The 19,156-nt window shown below is 36.6% G+C and overlaps 1 protein-coding gene across 3 annotated transcripts in view; it reads left to right on the forward strand.

Moving 5' to 3' along the window:
* LOC149842782 (mediator of RNA polymerase II transcription subunit 33A-like) overlaps window positions 1-19,156 on the forward strand; it is a 77,375-nt gene that overhangs the window by 10,540 nt on the left and 47,679 nt on the right. For all 3 annotated transcript variants that reach the window (XM_089999430.1, XM_089999432.1, XM_089999431.1), the window contains exons 9-11: window positions 2,448-2,609; window positions 15,037-15,700; window positions 16,396-16,602. In XM_089999430.1, coding sequence (XP_089855556.1) covers window positions 2,448-2,609; window positions 15,037-15,700; window positions 16,396-16,602 — 1,033 coding nt within the window. The remainder of the gene's footprint in view (window positions 1-2,447; window positions 2,610-15,036; window positions 15,701-16,395; window positions 16,603-19,156) is intronic.

Genomic DNA, 19,156 nt, shown 5'->3' on the forward strand with positions numbered 1-19,156 from the left:
ATTTTCTAACTTGAACTTTTCTGGTGGCTGTTTGGGAGCTGGTAGTTGGCAGGGAAATGCCAACCCCAGCCGGAATCCAAAAGAGGATTTCAAAATAACTGATGGATTTGGCAAATCCCAAGGCTCCTAAATCCTGGATTTGACAAATCTATGATTTGGCATTTCACTGCCAAATACCAGCCTACCAAAAAGAACCTTAATGGAGGCTCATGTTGGATTGGGTTGGTAAAACCCCGTGATTGCAGTAACATAACTACAAACAAATTTCAATAACATAAGAACACCAATCTTGTTTTTTATCATAAAATCTAAATTTTGGACATGTTCTACCCATGGCTGGTGGAAGCTTCTACTTATCTAGGGATACTGCTTCAGAAGCCAGAAGCTAAGCGCTTCTGAAACTCTGTTTCATCTATTATAAGAAGCACATTTTCAATGACATCAAATTTTCAACATAAGAATTGAACTTTGATTAAAATTTGACACATTTGCATAATTAATGAACTGTAATTCCTATAATAAAAACACGGTTGAGCTATTTTAATTAGATTGTACAATAAATCTTTTCATTGCGATTTGCTGCAGGGGAATCCAATTAAGGGTTGTGGAGTGGGTTGAAGATACTTTGTATACAGACCATACTCTTGATAGGATTTCAGTGCTCAGCCAGTCATTCAATAGTGAATAATTGACTGGCCCCTATAGATGAAAGTTAGAAAAAAGAATCTTGCCCTCTTCGTGGGAGTTGTTTAGGTAAGCACTGTAGAAAGCTCAATAGCTCGTGCCACATACTTTTATGCATACCTCGTCCTGTCGGTCCACACCATACTGTATTCTTGTCAGATGATACATGCTAACTAACAACCTGCCCTGTGCTCACATCACGGGCACATTGGGAATGAAATGGCAATATATTTTGTATATTTTCTTAATTCAAAAGTGTTTTTATCTTTATAAACTCAAAGGTATTTTATGTTAATCTAATAACTAAGTCAAGGCACAAGTGTTCAGAACCAGAGTTACCGGAAGCTTCTTAGATATGTGGGAAGCCCGCTTCCCGAGAACTTGCTTCAGAAGCGCGATACTCCTCGCTTTCGAAACTTGATGAGAATCTCAATTCTCCCATGTTTCTCCTATTCTTTCCACATGCTTCATATATTCTTTATGTTTTCTGTCTACTTTTCATGTTTTTATGTGTTTTGTCTCACGCTTTTCACTCACTTCCATGTGCTCTCTCTAAATTGGCAATATCATTTTTAGATTTTGTTAAAAATTTAATTCTTACACTAAAAAATCATGAAATTTAAGAATAATCAATTTTATTTTAGTTTTTATTTGTGTTGCATTTTGATTCCCATTCAATTCTTATATTGTTTTTTTATTTCTCACTTCCCGCTTCCTATACATTTTAAAATGTATCGGTTCTCACTTATGCTTCCCGTATCGTTTCCCGCTTCTAGTTTGGCAACCTTGTTCAGAACCTTTTCCTCATGATAAGAACATATGTGCTATTATGCACTCTTTGTGATATAATTCATAACTCATAAGTGTATTATGCTAAACTTCATTTGTTATTTACTGCTTACTAGTTATTGTAATATTTTTTTTCTAAGATATGTTCAAACAAAGTTTTGTTTTTGTATTTGATATATATAATAAACTAATTCTATAATATAGTAAAAAGAGAAATTTATTTTAGGTCCAATAAGTATTATATTAACATATATGTGTAACTATTAAAAAAATAGTTAATAAAATTTAGATGAATTAGTAGGATCACATATTATAACAACTTTGAATCTTTATTTATTTTACAAGCTTCTTGATTCACTTCTAAAATGCTTCTTAATTAGTTCTTGCTTCCTGTTTCAAATATACTTAAAAGCACCTTGTTTCTTGCTTCTGGTTCCTGCATAGCTTCTTGATTTGGCAACCTACTTCTACCACATAATCCTTATAAACCAAAGTATATAGGGATTTAGCATATAGTAAATAGAACAAAGGAATGATTACGACCCAAACAGTCATTCTCTTTAAGAACCTATTATAGGCTTTCTTTGCACTTCACTCTACTTATATGTTAGTTGCCAGTTTTCGAAAATTTTATTCATTAGAAGTTTGCCTGATTATTCTGAATTTACCTAGAGGTGTCTCATTATATGATTTCAGTGTGTTTTACAAGCATGAACCTTGAATCTTCCATGTTTGTGTCACAGAGTATGGTGCTGGTTGTAGATGACAAATCTAGATTTGGGTGTTTTCACATCTTGTTTTGTCTGTCAGATTCTCAACTATTCAGTAGGTTTTGACTTGTTTAATGTAATATTTGCACTAAACAGTTATCATCTTGCCAAATGCTTTAGTTTCAAGCTCTTAATTTGTTTTATTAGTTTGTTTACAGTTTATGCTTCTCTGTTTGCTTGCTTACAGTTTACGCTTCTCTGCAGGAGCACACAGTACAAATCCTTGTGAAGCTTTTATCACCTCCTGAGCCTCCCAACTATTCTGGATCTGTCAGCCACTTAGTTGCTTATTCTTCCATGCTTAGTGCTGTTCTTTTTGGAATGTCCTCCATTGACACTGTTCATATCCTCTCTTTATATGGCATGGTGAGCTGAATTTATTTTCTTGATTTTTGCCCATTGTTAGAGTCACAAGCTGAATTGTTTTAGCAATAGTAATTTTTTAATTATGACTCAGGTGTGCTTATGTTGTGATTTGTGCATGTAGTAGTTGGTTAATAAGGGGATTTTAGTCTGTGCTGAAAATTGTACATTCACATTTTTGTAATAAAGAGGACAAGGCCATAACAGGAGCCTAACCAACTGTAGCAGCTTGGAAGCATAGAATTTGCCTATAGTTCATTGATAGGATTAACCGTGTGCATTTTATATTCCTTGGATTGTAACGAAATAATGGAAAATACAAAAACAATGCTGTAACATCCCGAAACTTAACCAATTTTTTGAGGAATTTTTTATTTTTTTTAAAACACGACGGAACTACTCAATCCCCTCCAGGTTAAACATCTTGGGTACCTTACGGGGAAATCAAAGCAACACTATCCATTCCATTACCAATAAAATTTGACATTAATCAAAATGTTAGGATCATTACAAAAGCAGAAATGAAAATAATTAAGTTATTTCAAGTTGTCTCAGGAACATACAAAATTCGTGCATCATGGTTCCTACATCATCCCGCAATCACTCTGTGTCATCTATTCTTCACGTGAAATGATAAAATAATAGGATCAAACTACAACCAGTCTGAGCAGTAGAATTACTATGATTATGCATGTATACAATGTAACAAGGATGTGCAATGCTATTGGTTATTCAATGAATTGTAAAGCTATGGCATGAGATAATTAAATGAATGTCGTAGGAAACATTTAATAGCGTAATTCATTTCGGTCATATGAATAAGCATAAATAAATGATAAACATTTTCAAGTAGAGAATATCATGAATTCCATATAGATAAAAATATAAAATAATTAATTTAAGTTTCTGTGTAATTATCCCGCGGGTACTCGCAGGCCAAGGCAACCGTAACAAAAGATAATATTCGGGGGTTTGTTATGCTGTGTTTTTTATTAACCCGAATGTCTAATTGAAACTGAAATCTTAAAGGAGCAGTTTAATAAACGAGAGAACCTCCCGAAGGCCAAACAAACATGATGCACTCTTAACTTCTGCAGAAGAACTTGGACCTACCATCTAAGATAACTTGATATTCCGGATCCCCTAACTCCGAGGACTGGGGACCAATGAGCCATTGTCGCTCGAAGCTAAACAACTCATATCCCCAGAGTTGTGTACCACTTATCCTCTCCAAGGTAAGCCTGAGTCCGAGTGGGTTACTTATCTTATAAATTTGTTACCTGACTTCTCAGGGGTTCTATATGATTTGAACATAGTAGCTCAATGTTACAGGTACTCACATAAGTAACGAATCATAGCACCGTAGTAGCATGTTCCCAAATATTCCCACCTTAAGTAGGTAGGTTGCCAAATATCAATTTATTCATGCAATCCCACTCAATGTGCTCTGGTACCTTTAAACTGTCGAACACGAGAGCTTCAGTACTTTTAAACCAGTCAGGTCAAATATTAAATTTATATTTATTTGTGTATTTATTTTTATGAAACTCGAGGTGCCCATGCGGAACTCTCAATTCCCTGGCTTGGCAACTTATGTGCCAGCACCAAACCGACCTGCAGGCTCAGTTATGAGTTCACTCTTTGAGAATTGTAGGTAAGTTACACTTTCAAGTCAATTACCTAAAAGTAATTGTAAAACTTCACACCAAGAGTCATTTCATAAGACACAATTCTATGATTACTCAATCTTGGACTTAACACTTATATGAGCAGGGTACATAATGTCAGTCCTTTGCATTAAAGAATTTATAAACAGGATTTTACCCTTGGTATAGTGTACAGTGTACAAGTTTTATAAGCAAGAACTAAAAAATAATTATGCAAACATAGAGTTTTAATCATGGAGTCCAATATTAAAATCCCCAAGTTTTTAAGCTATGCGGTCAACGATTTCTGTCATTGGACTCAACACAAAACATTTTGTCAATAACCTAACACAAAAATCATTTCCAGTCAGGGTATTTAACGTAGAAATTCAAACCATCATTGAACTAACTGCAGAAATTAGTTCATGAAAATAAGTTTCTGGTATTAAAACTAATACTGACGTCCAAACTCTCATTGTCCAAGTGCTTAACACCGAATTTCAAAAACCCATTATTGTCTCAACACAACAATACGCTGTCATTGAACTATATATAAATAAATTTCTGTAAATACTTTTAAGACAACAAATCACCTAACACAGAAATCCCAAAACTATTAGGAAACTTAATATAGAAATAAAACACTATTAGGGAACGTATACATATATAAATTCCAGTCAATTTCTTGAACATAGAATTTCAAACTATTATTGAGATTAACAGAACAACATGCTGTAATTAAAATTTGCATCAGAAACTAACTACTGCGACTAGCAGACACTACTTCCTATTATTGCTCTTTCCGAAAAAAAGAAAAGAAACTAATGACAGCTAATATAACAAGCAGATTTTGAGATAAGTTTGACTACTGTACTTATTCAGCAATCGATTCTTCGTCATGGTGTGAAAAACACAGATATCTTTTTCTAACATCGAAGTTAATCACAGAAATTTCAACCAATGGAAACATGCAGACTCCTTTTTCAGAAAAATACGTAATAGCCGATTTTACCTTAGAATATAACACAAAAAACTAAACTATAGTAAGACCCATACATCCATTTCTGTTATTGAACATGATACAGAAAAACACTCAAAATGGACACGCAACTCAGGAATTCTAAAGTATATTTCAAAGCTAAACCCACATATTAAAAGTTGAATGATTTTCAAAATATTTTTTTTATCTAAATACGCATAACCGAACGATTTTTATTATTCGAAGGATTTTTATCATGGTAGAATTCAGAACACGCATATTAGGAAATTTTGATCAGTCTAAGTTATGCATATTGGTCATTGGGCTTGACATAAAAATATCCAATGGCAGTACATCAAGTTCTACCATGATTTCTGGTTAGCATATTTCAGGAATTACAAATAGGCATACACAGATTTTGTCCATGGAAACAAGATACAAAACAAGATATATTCTGTTGAAATTACGCAGTTCAAAATACTTCACACACGCAGGACAAAAGTTTTACAGTCTGATTTCACGCATGTGCGTTCAGAAGATTATCTATTACCCATCACACAGAAATTACGTAGTTCAAAATACTTCACACACGCAGGACAGAAGTTTCAGTCTGATTTAACACCGATGCATTGTGAGGCAACACTGCAAAAATCACAAGAATCCTACCTTTTTTTGTTGATTTTCCTTCCCCTGCAGAGATTTCGGGAAACCCTCACACTGGACCGGGTAAGAGAGAGAGAGAGAGAGAGAGAGAGAGAGAGAGAGAGAGAGAGAGAGAGAGAGAGAGAGATGGGAAGTGGTTCACGCCTGCTTGGGGTTTCCCTTTTAAGGACTTTCGTGAGAGGAAGTTGGAGAAGAAAATGAGGGAAGAAGAAGAGTCGTGGGTGAGAGGTGGGGGTCGGTTTTCCCCCCCTTTTCTCCCTACTCAGCGCGAATGGGGTTCCCCACCCACCCACACACTTTTTCTTTTTGGGTTTCATGATTTTTTTTCTCTTCTAATTACCTAATGTCCACGTATTAGGGTTCAGCCTTGACCCCTCCTACGTGTGACACACGTTATTTTTATTCTCTTTTTTTTTTAAACTAAAGTAGATTTTGGATCTTCTACTTGTGACCCGCGATCCATTTCATTTTGGGTCCATATTTGGGCTATCCGGGTCCATTCAAGGATCCAAATTTTTCGAGTACTAAAATTTGAGACCCAAACATCCGGTAAAATATTACGGATCCAAATACAATGCTATGGATTCCATATTAAATTTTTGTCCATCCAAGATTCAATTTAAGATTCGTGGATCCAAATAATATGCTATGGATCCAATATAAAAAAACTACTTGGACTATTGTGAACCCATTGTAAAATCTACTTATGATATCGAGGATCCGATATTAAGGATCTGAACAATTATCTGGAATCTACTATTAGATATCCAATTAAGATATCTGAGATCCAATATCGAAGATCCAAATAGGATATCCGGGATCCAATATTGAAGATCCGAATAGGATATCTGAGATCCAATATCAAAGATCCGAACAGGATATCCAGGATTTAATTTCGGAGATCCGAATAGGATATCCAGGATTCAATATCAAAGATCCGAACATGATATCCGAGATCCAATTTAAATCAAAATAAAAGCAATGAACATACTCTCGTAGGGCTTATTTCTATTGAAATATTGAATTATTGTTTTGCTTGGTTGTTCGATTTCTTGCTATTAGATGAGTAATTATAAGTTAGATATAGTTTTACTTGATGTTATTTTACTTATTAATCAATTACACTAGTAATTAAGTCATTCTACAAACTTTTATATGTTTAAATGATAATTTATATATTGTTTTTCTTTTAAAATCAAAAGTTAACAAAACCCGGTCCGAGTCACCGAGTTGACCCATCGAGTCACGAGTCCATAAAGAACGAGTCGAGTTTCGAGTCACGGGTTTTAAAACCTTGCATTTTGGCCATGAAATTCAAATATATTTAGGTGATGAAATTTACAAAGGTTACAAATGCCCCTAAGGGCTTTACAAGATCACGATCATAAAAGTACACAAGCACGAACCAATGCCACTAAGGGATTACAAGATCACAATCACAATGTGCACAAGCAAAAGTCCATTATAAGACAAAACAATAGCCAACAAGGGGCAACAACACAAGCACTAAGTGCATATAAGACATTAATGAATTAAATCGAAAAACACAATATAAAAATATTCATCTTTATTGAGCATAAATGCTTATAGAAACATTGTTTGCACAAGAGGGGTTCAACCCCTATTTATACCAGAGTTACCGGAAGCGCGCTTCCCCGAAGCGCGCTACGGAAGCGCGAAACGTCGCGCTTTCGAAGCGTGGGGGGGGAAGCGTCCCCCTTTTTTGGGAAGCGCGCTTCCCTTTAATGGGGGATGCGTTTCCCTTTAATGGGGGACACACTTCCCTTTAATGGGAAGCGCGCTTCCCATCATGCTTCCCCCTCGCTTCCCCCACGCTTCCCCCTTGCTTCCTCTGTTTTTTTTCAATTTTTTTGTATTTTTTATTTTTTATTTTTATTTTTTTCGCTTCCCCCTCTCTTCCGAGACGCTTCCTAGGTCGCTTCCGAGACGCTTCCTAGGTCGCTTTCGAGATGCTTCCCGAATCGCTCCTAAGTGGTCCCACGCTTCTCCGCTTCCTAAAATTTTGAAAGTGCCTCGCTTCCCGCTCCCGCTTCCCGTATCGCTTCCCGCTCCCGCTTTCTCAATTGGCAACCATGATTTATACACAAAACAGCCACTAAGAGAGGCTATTGAGTGCTCCCAAGGAGTCATTGAGAGCCCCAACGACTCTTTGGGAGAATAACCAAGCGCCCTTGGTCTTTTGAAAAAAGGACCAAGAATAAAAAAACAACTGTCCCTAGAGGACAGATTTTATTACAAGGGGAAAGACCAAAATACCCCTGAAAATAACAGAAAATAAAAGAGTAAAAAATATACTATATATATGAATACATATATAAGTATATATATACATATATTTTAGCATGGATGAGGGCAAGTGATGAGGTATAAAATAGACATAATGTTGCATTTTTTACTGTCCTTAATAGTTGAAGTGCATTTGGAGCACCACAAACACGCATGTATGCATATGCAAAATTTGAATTACAAGCATCATCTTGAATAAGAAGTATGTCCTATCTCAATGTTTTTAAATTTTATTTGTAAATGTGATTTTGGTGTAAGTTGAGGTGGATAAAGTTGGTAAAGTAGGTGATGTGATATATGAAACTCAAAGGAACCTGCAAATCTAAGAAAAGAAACACGCATGTGATTCCAAATATGCACTGGAATCTTTTATGGGGTTAAGAGAAGAAGAAAGAAACTGACATTGGCGTCAAACAGGAGCTCAGAAAATCGATATGAGATTCCTTTAGACAAAAAGACTTATAGCAGCAATGAAAACAGATTGGAAATAGTTATAACGAGGAATTTTTAAGAAAAGAAGATAAAGAATAAGGACTCACAAAAAGGAAATTTAGAGAGGAGAAACTCGAAGAGAGGCAAACAGGAAAAGAAAGCCCAAGATCTCTTAAGACATACCTTAATGGACGCGATCTGACACGCTCCTGCTCTTATACCATAATAGAATATGTACCACTAGATGATCTAGAATATATGCAAAGAAGAAGAGAAGACATTGGGGCTGGGTGTAACGTCCCCCAAAAATCCAACCTTTTAAAAACTTTCCCAACAAAAAAAAATTTAAAACTTTTTATTTATATAAACAATTCACATGGTTTTCAAAGGTAATATGCCAACAGGTTTATCTATGGCCACATTTTAACCGTTTCAAATACTAGACGGCCCACCTGAGCGTAGGGGTGGCAATCGGGTCGGGTTGGCGGGTCGTGTCGATGGGTTGGCGGGTCAACATACCTCAACACGAACCGACCCGGTTAACCCGTTTAATAAACGGGTTGGGTCGGGTAAACGGGTTGGCGGGTTAGCGGGCGGGTCGGGTAAACAGGTTGGCGGGTCGGGTTTGGGTAAATGGGTTGACTCGCCCGCCTAACCCGTTTATTAAACGGGTCAGCCTGGTTTGCGGGTTGGCATACCCCTAACACGAACCCGACCCGTTTAATAAACGGGTTAGGCGAGTCAACCCGTTTATGACACGAACCTGTTTAAGCCAAACCCGAACCCGCCTAAGAGGCAGGTTGGCGGGTCGTGTCAGGTTTTGCCACCCCTACCTGAGCGCAAGCGCGAGTGTATATTAGCCTCCCAGTATCAGATACACACAACTTGATTTAGACTATTACTCTAAAGTTTTATCACATGTGAAAAATGAAATGCGGAAGACAAAATGTATCAAGGTTTGAGACGATTGAGGAGTTATATAAAAAATTTAATGTTCTAAACCATATGCAAGAACATAATAGAAATGAAATGACAAAATTTAAAATGTTCTCATTCCAAAAAGATTTCACTTCTTTAAATGTAAGGATTCAGACAAACAATAATATTTATATAAGTTTTTAACTCTTAAAACTTTCGCCTGATCCCTCCAAGAATTGTACTAGGTAAGACTGGAGTCTTTAACCACGTATCAACTCGTGTTTCGCTTCAAACCTCCACAAGGTTATCTGCAAATATTGTAGGGCATGAACCACATGCCCGTAGGAAACCAAAACTAAACTTGAAGAATGCAATTCAAGTTGAAACGATGCAATCAAGTGAAATTTTCATCATTTTAGAAATAAGAGTCAAGGGAATCCACATCATAACAAGAACATGATATTCAGATACATAAACCATCGTTCATTTCATGACATTAATAATTACATAAACCATCATTCATTTCATGACATTAATAATTACATCACTTGTGTGTAGGGAAACTCAAATTCATTCACATTTTAATTTAGGCATTCAATTTCATATTCATTCGTATACATTATAATCATTTGCATAAATGAATGAAACTAATAGTTTGTAGCATACTCCAAAGTGAAGCAAAAATACAATTTATCATGTGATGCTACCATTCACTTTCTTTATGCTCAACAGAAAACATGCTCATGTCCAACATATGACTAAGGCATGCGTTATTTCAATTATCAATTCACATGTCATTTATCAGAATATTTATGAACTTGCAATTCAAATATCATAATGGAACATGTCCTATCTTGACCCTTCTCATGTGCCTCGCACACACAAGCACCTTACGTGCAAGAACTAAGCCCTTGGCTTGTAACGATAGGTCAAATCATATGACAAAGTATAAACATGTATTTTTAATTCACATGTGACAAAAATTCATATGCAATAATCATGCCAACTTAAAAATCTTTATATATTCACAATATATGAGTATGCATATGTAAGTAGTTATCCTAAAATCTAATTAATTGTTTCTCTTGTTATTCAAACCCATCTGGTGCAAAAGAGAGTATAGACATCTAGAAACAACCATAGGAGTATTCATTATTTTATGTATTTTTATTACCCTCTTATGACTTAATTGGGTCTTTCCCGAGCGATTCAACCTTGTAGCGCAGTGGTTGGGAGAACGGACCTATGGTCTCAGGTCTTGGCCTACGCCAAACAAAAATCGCCGGCAAAAAAATCGGCCATGCATCCCTAACTCTGCAAAGTTGTGGTACTACCACCTAGGACTCACTGGTAGACCTGTCCCCTAACCTCCGTGGGACGGGAATAAGAGGCACCTTCGTCCCTTGAAACACATGTCTCACGAGGCTTGTACCTCCCTTCCCTTTCCCGGGAGGATACGATATCGGAACGGATCCAGCCATCTCAGAGAACCCAACCTTGCCAGCGCCTCAAAATATATGGTCCGGGGTAATCTTCATTTATTAAGTCATAGGTCAGAGCCAAACATTATATTCTCACAAGATAACCCTCTCATGCCCTTGCATGAATTTAAAAGTCTATGCCACTTGCATAACTTAAACTTACATGCTCTCATGCATGATATCAAAGTCTATGCCACTTGCATAATTCAAATTTACATGCTCTCGTGCATGATATCAAAATCTATGCCACTTGCATAATTCAAATTTACATGCTCTTATGAATATTCATAACAAATTTGTATTCATTTTCATGCATGACCCTATCATGTCATGATTTACTATACAAGATCACATGCCTGATTCAATTTTTAACATGATTGCATGCATGGCTTAATCTCAATCATGCTTAACATAAAATGCAATTACATGAACTATTATGCATGCATTGATAATTCAATATTTTCATGTGTAACACCATCAAATCATGTTTACACACATTACAAGCATATTTAGAAAGTTGAAATCACATTCACAAACATGATACATTCATTTTAAACATGTTTTCATGATACAATTTCATATGAAATGCATAATCATATCGAAAATAACTTCATGCAAGTATGTATAGTCATGTCAAACGTTTTCAATCATTCATATTACAACAATGCCAAACATGTACCTGCAACAAACACACTCCAATATCTCGCTAACTACAACCATGACTAGCATAGTCTCCGAACTACAAAAATAAGAGCACTTCTATTTCCATACATTCAAATCATGCTCGGCATGATCTCCAAACTCCAGCAAAACAGTCCTAGATATCCACAACTAAATGAGTGTGTGAACAAGAAAGTGTTGCATCCAAGAAAGTAAATAACATGTGATGCGCTTGCATCACTTACTCACCACGAGTATTTACTCAATTTGCATGCTTTAGCATTTGTATTATTCTTATATTTTTTTGCATGACATTTTAAGCCGCATGCGATGCTTAGCATTTACTGTGTTACGCACCTGCAATGCACATTTATATAGGCAATACAATACAATTCTAACATTTAGATTCCTATCTTGCAACATGAATAACATTCTAAAACTTTAGTTTAGGAATCCTACCTTTTCGATGCGATGAAAAGTAAAACGAAACTCGGGATCCTGAAGGTCCAGTGCAAGTGCTACACGATACGATCTACTCGTCCCTCTCACAAGGAGAGAACGCTACAGCTGCACACACACGATGACCAACTTATCTAAATATGATCTCGCATATGAGCGATAAAAACAAAAACAAAAACAAAAACAAAAACAAACTTCGGTGATCCGATTTGCAAAAACCTCGAAGCGACACCCTAACAAGTTCAAAATAAGTTTGGACAACGCCCTAAGGTCGCACACTGCCGTGCATCAACCCGGTGATAGCACACACATCGAAGTACCCGATTCCAACGAAATGTATATATATACTCATTAGAATCGAATCCATACTAAGAGAACAAAGAAAAAAGAACCGACAATGCAAAAGTATACCCCCTGTGGTCATGCACAACAACCTCGCACGATTTTCAATTGGGAATCAGACACACAACTAAGGCAACGATAAAATTAGGAATCAGCTAAAATATAAACTTTAAAATAAGCAACTTAAATCAACTAAGATGCATATATGTATCTCACTACGAAATGGATCAACCAAAGTCTTCCGCAATTTCATGACAAATTGAAAAACAAAAAGGAAAAGAATCGGTTATAAAGAGGGCAAACCTGCTGCGCACTCGTGCAACACTACATGAACATTGCTTCAAATATTCAAACATAAACACATTGTCTTACGCCGAATGAAACATTCCTAAATTTTGAAATTTAGGATGTAAGCATGCAATCCCTGCAGGAGCTCCCATTACCACCTGAGTGGGTTATAAAAAGATTCCCACAAAACACTTCCTAACCTCGACACAACAGGAATTCCACTGATAACCGAATGATGAAATTAACCTACAAGTTTTGCAAATAATACTAGATGTTACTGTGCAGACGACAAACATATTCTTGCTGCAATATACTCCTAAAGAAATCTAAGATTGAACGTAACTAAAAAAAAATCGAAATTCTTGTTTCGATGGACTTCTAAAATGAAGAGCTATCAACGCCCTACCTCAATCGATCGATACCCCAACAAAAGAAGAATAAGAAGAAGAAATTTGAAGATGGACTCACCTTCAGGCAGGAACTCGAACGACGACGAACCTTTCTTGACACCCAACCGGAACACGTGAACCAACGGCGTGATCTCGGATAGAAAGGCGTGCAACCACCCTATGCAAGTATCGGATCGAGCAAGTGAAAGAGGGTTTTCATGCGAAATTTTCTCTGGTGACACTGATGACCATGCTGAATTTGAAAAGGCAAATCCGAAGGAGTGGGAGGTCGAAAATAGTTGAAAATGGAAATAGGGAAAGAAGGGGAAGAAAGAACCTTGGCTTATAGGAGGAGGAGGACGGTGGCGGCTTCGCTGGCTACGCGGGAACAGGGAGAAGAAAAGAGGGAATGGAAGGTGAAGAAAGGGGAAAAGGAAACAGAGGAGGAGGCGGTGGTGGTCACAACGGGCGGCTGCGAACAGTAAAGAGGAGAAGAAGGTGGTGCCGTAGGGTTCACGACAACGGCACAAGGTTGGCCGTTGGTTGGCACCCAGACGGGGAAGAGAAGAGGGTGAGGAGAGGGGCCGGTGATGGCGATGCTTCGCCGGCCTGCGGACGAGAAAGGAAGGGGGAGAAGAAGACTCCGTGAGGGGAGGCGGCTGCGAAAAATGAAAGGGGGAAAATGAGAAGGGGTAAAAAAAGAGTCGGCTAGGGTTTTACAGGGGGTGAACATCGCGTCCGGATCGGACCCGATTCGGGTCTAGTTCGGTCCCGACCCGAGGACCCCCCCCCCCAAAAAAAAAATAATAATAATAATACAACAACAACAACTACGCCTTCATCCCAAAACAATTGGGGTCAGCGATATGATAAAATAATAATAATAATAAAAATAAAAATAAAAATAAAAATAATAATAACCAAAGAATTTCTTTAAGAAAAAAGGAAAATTAAATAAAAATAAAATAAAATACAATAAAATAAAATAATACTAAAAATCAAACTATTCGGTTTTTAGAAATAATACTTCATTCAAAAAAATATATTTTCCAAGATTAATCTTATAACTAAAATACCCCTTTTTACAAAATTATTTTGAGAACCATTAAAATATATCTTGTTAAGTTCGAAAAATGCTCAAATGAGTTTGTAATTTATTAAAATGCTTATATTGAATATTTTAATAGTATTTTATTTATGTAATTTATTGAAATAACCATTTTACCCTTCTTTGTCAGAAAAGTAAAATTAAGCATGTAAAACACACACAATACACAGAAAAAGCTAAAAACCTATTTTCCACTCGAAATAAAGCAATTCCTTTATTGATTTTCTCTTAAAAATTTACAGGTTTTACACTGGGGCTGCTGCTGCTATTCCACGATTCCCAATGGGGGAACGTGGGTCTATTGATTCCAATATATAGAAAATATTACATGTGTTTGTGTAGAATACAAACTTTACAGGATAAGAGCTACAAAGAGGCCCAACACAATAATAGAAAAGCATAACAAGGAAACTCAGCAGAATAAGGAGTCCCAGTACAACAGAGTTCCAGCACAACAGGGAAACAGGGTGTCACGTCAGGCGTATTGGATCTGGGTTCTGGATCTGGGTCCAGACTCAGACCAAGACCCAATAATGTTATCTCTTAATAGTGTCATGTCTGGCATTGTATCGTATCATAAGCGACGTCAGTGTGACATTTTTGCACCAGAATAATTTCTATAACCATCAAAGAATGCCTTATAATTTTTTCTTCAGATTTTCCTTTAAGATAACTGAAAATTTGACTTAGAGCCTCCATATTGTGATGATTTTTGCTTTTCTTCTTTTGTCACTGATCAGGGTAGTATTCTTTTGCAGTTACCGGAAGTTGCTGCCTCTTTGATGCCAATCTGTGAGGTGTTTGGATCACTAGTGCCCTCTTCACATTATAAATTAAGCAGTGGAGATGATACGTCAGCATATGCTATTTTCTCATGTGCATTTCTTTTTCAGCTTCGTCTGTGGAAGTTTTACAGGCCTCCTCATGAACTTTGTGCAGTGGGAGGTGGGCCTTCCTTTGTTTATGAAACGACTTTGGAGTACCTTCTATTATTACGCAATAGGCAGCTCAATTCACACACTTTTAAAGGTAGTACATTTGTGAATCAGCAAGATTCATCAATCTTGGCTCGACCAGTTTATATTGACTCATTCCCCAAGTTAAAAGCTTGGTACTGCCAAAATCAGGCCTGCATAGCTTCCACACTTTCTGGACTTTGTAACAGAAATCCAGTCCATCAGGTTGCTAACAAGATTCTTAATATGATTTATTGGAAAATGAATAAAAGTGGGACATCAGCTTCTCTCCCTGGGACCCCGTCAAGTGGCAGCATGAACAGCTCATCAGGAAATATGAGTGAAGATGTTAACCAGATGCCCATGATTCCTGCATGGGAGGTGTTGGAAGCCATTCCTCTTGTTCTTGAAGCTGTTTTAACTGCATGTGCTCATGGAAGGCTTTCCTCTCGGGATTTGACTACAGGTTAGCTTTGAGATTTGCTGGGTAAGCTTATTACCATGTTCTTCCAATGCTAGTAGGTAGGTAGGTAACCTGTAAATTATTTCATCACTCTTTTGATAATTGTTTGTGGGGCACTGCTAAATACAAGAGCTCCAGCTATACGGATGCAAGTTCCTCTCTGAGTATACACTTGCATCTGGCAGCTTATCTTTATCATGATGGTTATATTCACAGGATTGTTTCTTTAATCTTTATGATTTGTTATTTTCTTTTCTTGTTATTGTTAACTGCCAAATATTGGGTGACATATAAGTGGTGCAAGTTGGTAGTTGACTGATGAATGCTCCTCTTCATTGAAGGCAATTTTGGAACGGAGGGTTGTATCAAAGTAAATCTCTACTTTCTAACATTGTATTGACTCCATTGGCAAACCCTCTTTCGTTTTCATATTGTGATCTAGTTCATGCATGTGCTAAAAAATGTGTTATCTTTATTCTATCCACCTCGTGATTCCCTGGCCATAAAAAAAAATTATGAATAGGATCTGTGAATCTGTTTATGATATAAAATTTCTTCCACCCTGCTATTTTTAATGCATTTTTTAATTTATTTCCCGTCGAACTATTTCATTTGTCTTTGTAATTACATTGTGCCATTTGTTAAAGGCGAGTTTGATAGTGTTTTATAAACTATTTTGTTTTGTTACCATTTTTCAGGCCTAAAGGACCTTGTGGACTTTCTCCCGGCTACTCTTGCCACTATAATTACTTATTTTTCTGCAGAAATAACTCGTGGCATCTGGAAACCTGTTTTGATGAATGGAACAGATTGGCCTAGTCCTGCAGCAAACCTTCCTTCAATTGAAGCTGAAATGAAGGAGATTCTTTCTCCAACTGGTGTCGATGTTCCGAGCCCCTATACAGGTTTTTTGATGATTCCCTTCTCTTAATTATCACCCCTAATTTCTGACATGCTTTTCTATGACATGTCTAAAGTTATTGTTGATCCATTGACATTAAAGTTTGTAAGATGTGGGTTGGCTAGTTTAACATTTTTAGGAGGCATTGCAGTTTGTGTGCTCGAGCATATGCTAAACATTGCATTTTCAGTCAACAGATATCTTTAGTGGTAGGACTCTTGAGACATTTAGACTGCCAAGCAAACTTAGTTGATATAAATTCTTCGTATTTTATTTATTTATTTTTCTTTATGATTCTAAACGGAAGTGTTCTCTTCCAACTTATAATTTAATGACATATGAAATCTGTAGTTATCTTTTGCATTTCAGGCTAAAGCATCGCTTGGGGACTAATATGTTTTTCTGTCATGTATAGTGACAGAGAAAAGTGCAAGAATTGCAAGCTGTTTTTTTCTAAATAGTGAGACAAAATCAAATTGGCTAGGAAAAACTTAACTTCATCATATCATGGGGGACAGAGCTTGTACTTGACTGCAAATGAAAGTTATCTCCTTTCAAGGGTTGGACCTGGTTTTAACTGATTACTTTATGCAAGTCCTGATTAAGGAATCATCTTTGAGGTCCATTGTAGTATCCATTCTAGTAATAGGGGATGGGTCGATACAGTTTTCATCAACATCTGAAACTTAAATGCCTTTCTCAGCAATACCCTTAAGAACCACCAAGGGGAATTCCAAATCTCACAAGCTTCTTGCACTGATGGTCCCACCAATTTTAGCAGCCTATTCCATCAAGATTATGAAGTCCTGTTGTGATGCCAAAACCCACCTTGATTTGGAGGGCGCAAATACAATAGAAGCCAGTGGAGGGAAATAACAATGAGATCTAGTTGATAAGGAAACTTCAAGTTTCTATTTTCATTTGTTCATCCTCCTAGTAATTCTACTCTACCTGGGGCACAAATGTAAATTTTCTTTGGATAGACGTGAAATGCTTTAACGTGGTTATTCATTGTTGTGGATTAGATCCTCAAGAGATTTATGAGATATAAGACTTGCAGTGCATGTGGCTTCCTTGTATTTTGCTAATGTTTCACTGGAGTTCTTTGTAATATTTTTGCTTTTGAAATTCATCAACTTTATCCTATTTTGTCAAAAGCCTTGACTAGTCACCGACTAGTCCGCCTAGTAGGTCAGACGTAAGTAAAATGCCTAGGCTTTGCAATTCCTAGGTGGGTACCTTAAAAGGTATCAATTTTGCCGACTAAGCACCGACTAAGGCGCCTAGTTGGCGACTAAGCTGCCCTTCCGCCTAGGCACGAGGGCAGTTTAACCATTTATTATTCTTGTATATATTGTTATTTTTTGTATATATATATAATTATATATACTTTTGTGTGTTTGTGTGATTTGTTTCGTGAAATCATGAAAACATGCTTAGTTATTATATATATATATATGTGTGTGTGTGTGTGTGTGTGCTACTTTGCTTTTGTGATTTTTTCTGTGAAACATTAAAATCATGCGTGGTTAATTTGAATTGATTATATTTTCTATATATATGTGTGTTTGTTTCTGATGATTTTTTCTATAAAATCCTGAAAGCATGTTTAGTATTATGAATTATGTAATATGTTATTTTTATATGTATGCGTTATTATGCTTTTGTAAAAGGTTGAAAACATATTTTGTTGATTATACTGAATATGTTATGGATAATTGAAATATATATATATATATATATATTTGTGTGTGTACAATTATATATATGTATATTCTGGTTGAGTATATTAATATATTTTGTGAAAGCATGTGTACTTTTGTACTTGTGTAATTACATCTTATTAGTACAACAACAACAACAACAACAACTACGCCTTCATCCCAAAACAATTGGGGTCAGCGATATGAACCAAAAAAGAAATTCATTTTGGGTCTTCCACATGAATCCTTTTCCTCCAATCATTTCTATCCAACGCCATGTCCTCGGTGAGGTTCAAAGCATTCATATCCTTTCCTATCATCTCCATCCAAGTCTTCCTAGGCCTACCCCGACCTCTTTTAACTAATATATTTTCCCATTTCTCCAACCTTCTAACTGGAGCATCATTAGGCCTTCGCCGAATATGTCCAAACCACCGTAAACGATTCTCTCGCATCTTATTTTCAATGGGTGCAACACCTACCTTCTTACGTATCTCTTCGTTCCGAATCTTATCTTTTATTGTATTTCCACACATCCATCTAAGCATCCGCATCTCAGCTACACTCATTTTTTGAATATGATGGCTCTTGGCAGCCCAACATTCCGTACCATATAGTAAAGCGGGTCTAATAGTCGTCCTATAAAACTTTCCCTTCAACCGCAATGGCATTCTACGATCGCACAACACTCCAGTAGCACTTTTCCATTTCATCCACCCAACCTTTATCCTATGATTTACATCTCCATCAATTGCTCCATACTTTTGAATGATGGATCCCAAATATTTGAAATAATCATTCACCGGTATATCTTGCTCACCAAGCTTCACTACACTCCCATCACTACTTCGTTGC

This window comes from Nuphar pumila, chromosome 3 (genome assembly GCF_984573655.1).
Source record: "Nuphar pumila chromosome 3, dmNupPumi1.hap1.1, whole genome shotgun sequence".
In the NCBI taxonomy this organism is placed as follows: Eukaryota; Viridiplantae; Streptophyta; class Magnoliopsida; order Nymphaeales; family Nymphaeaceae; genus Nuphar; species Nuphar pumila.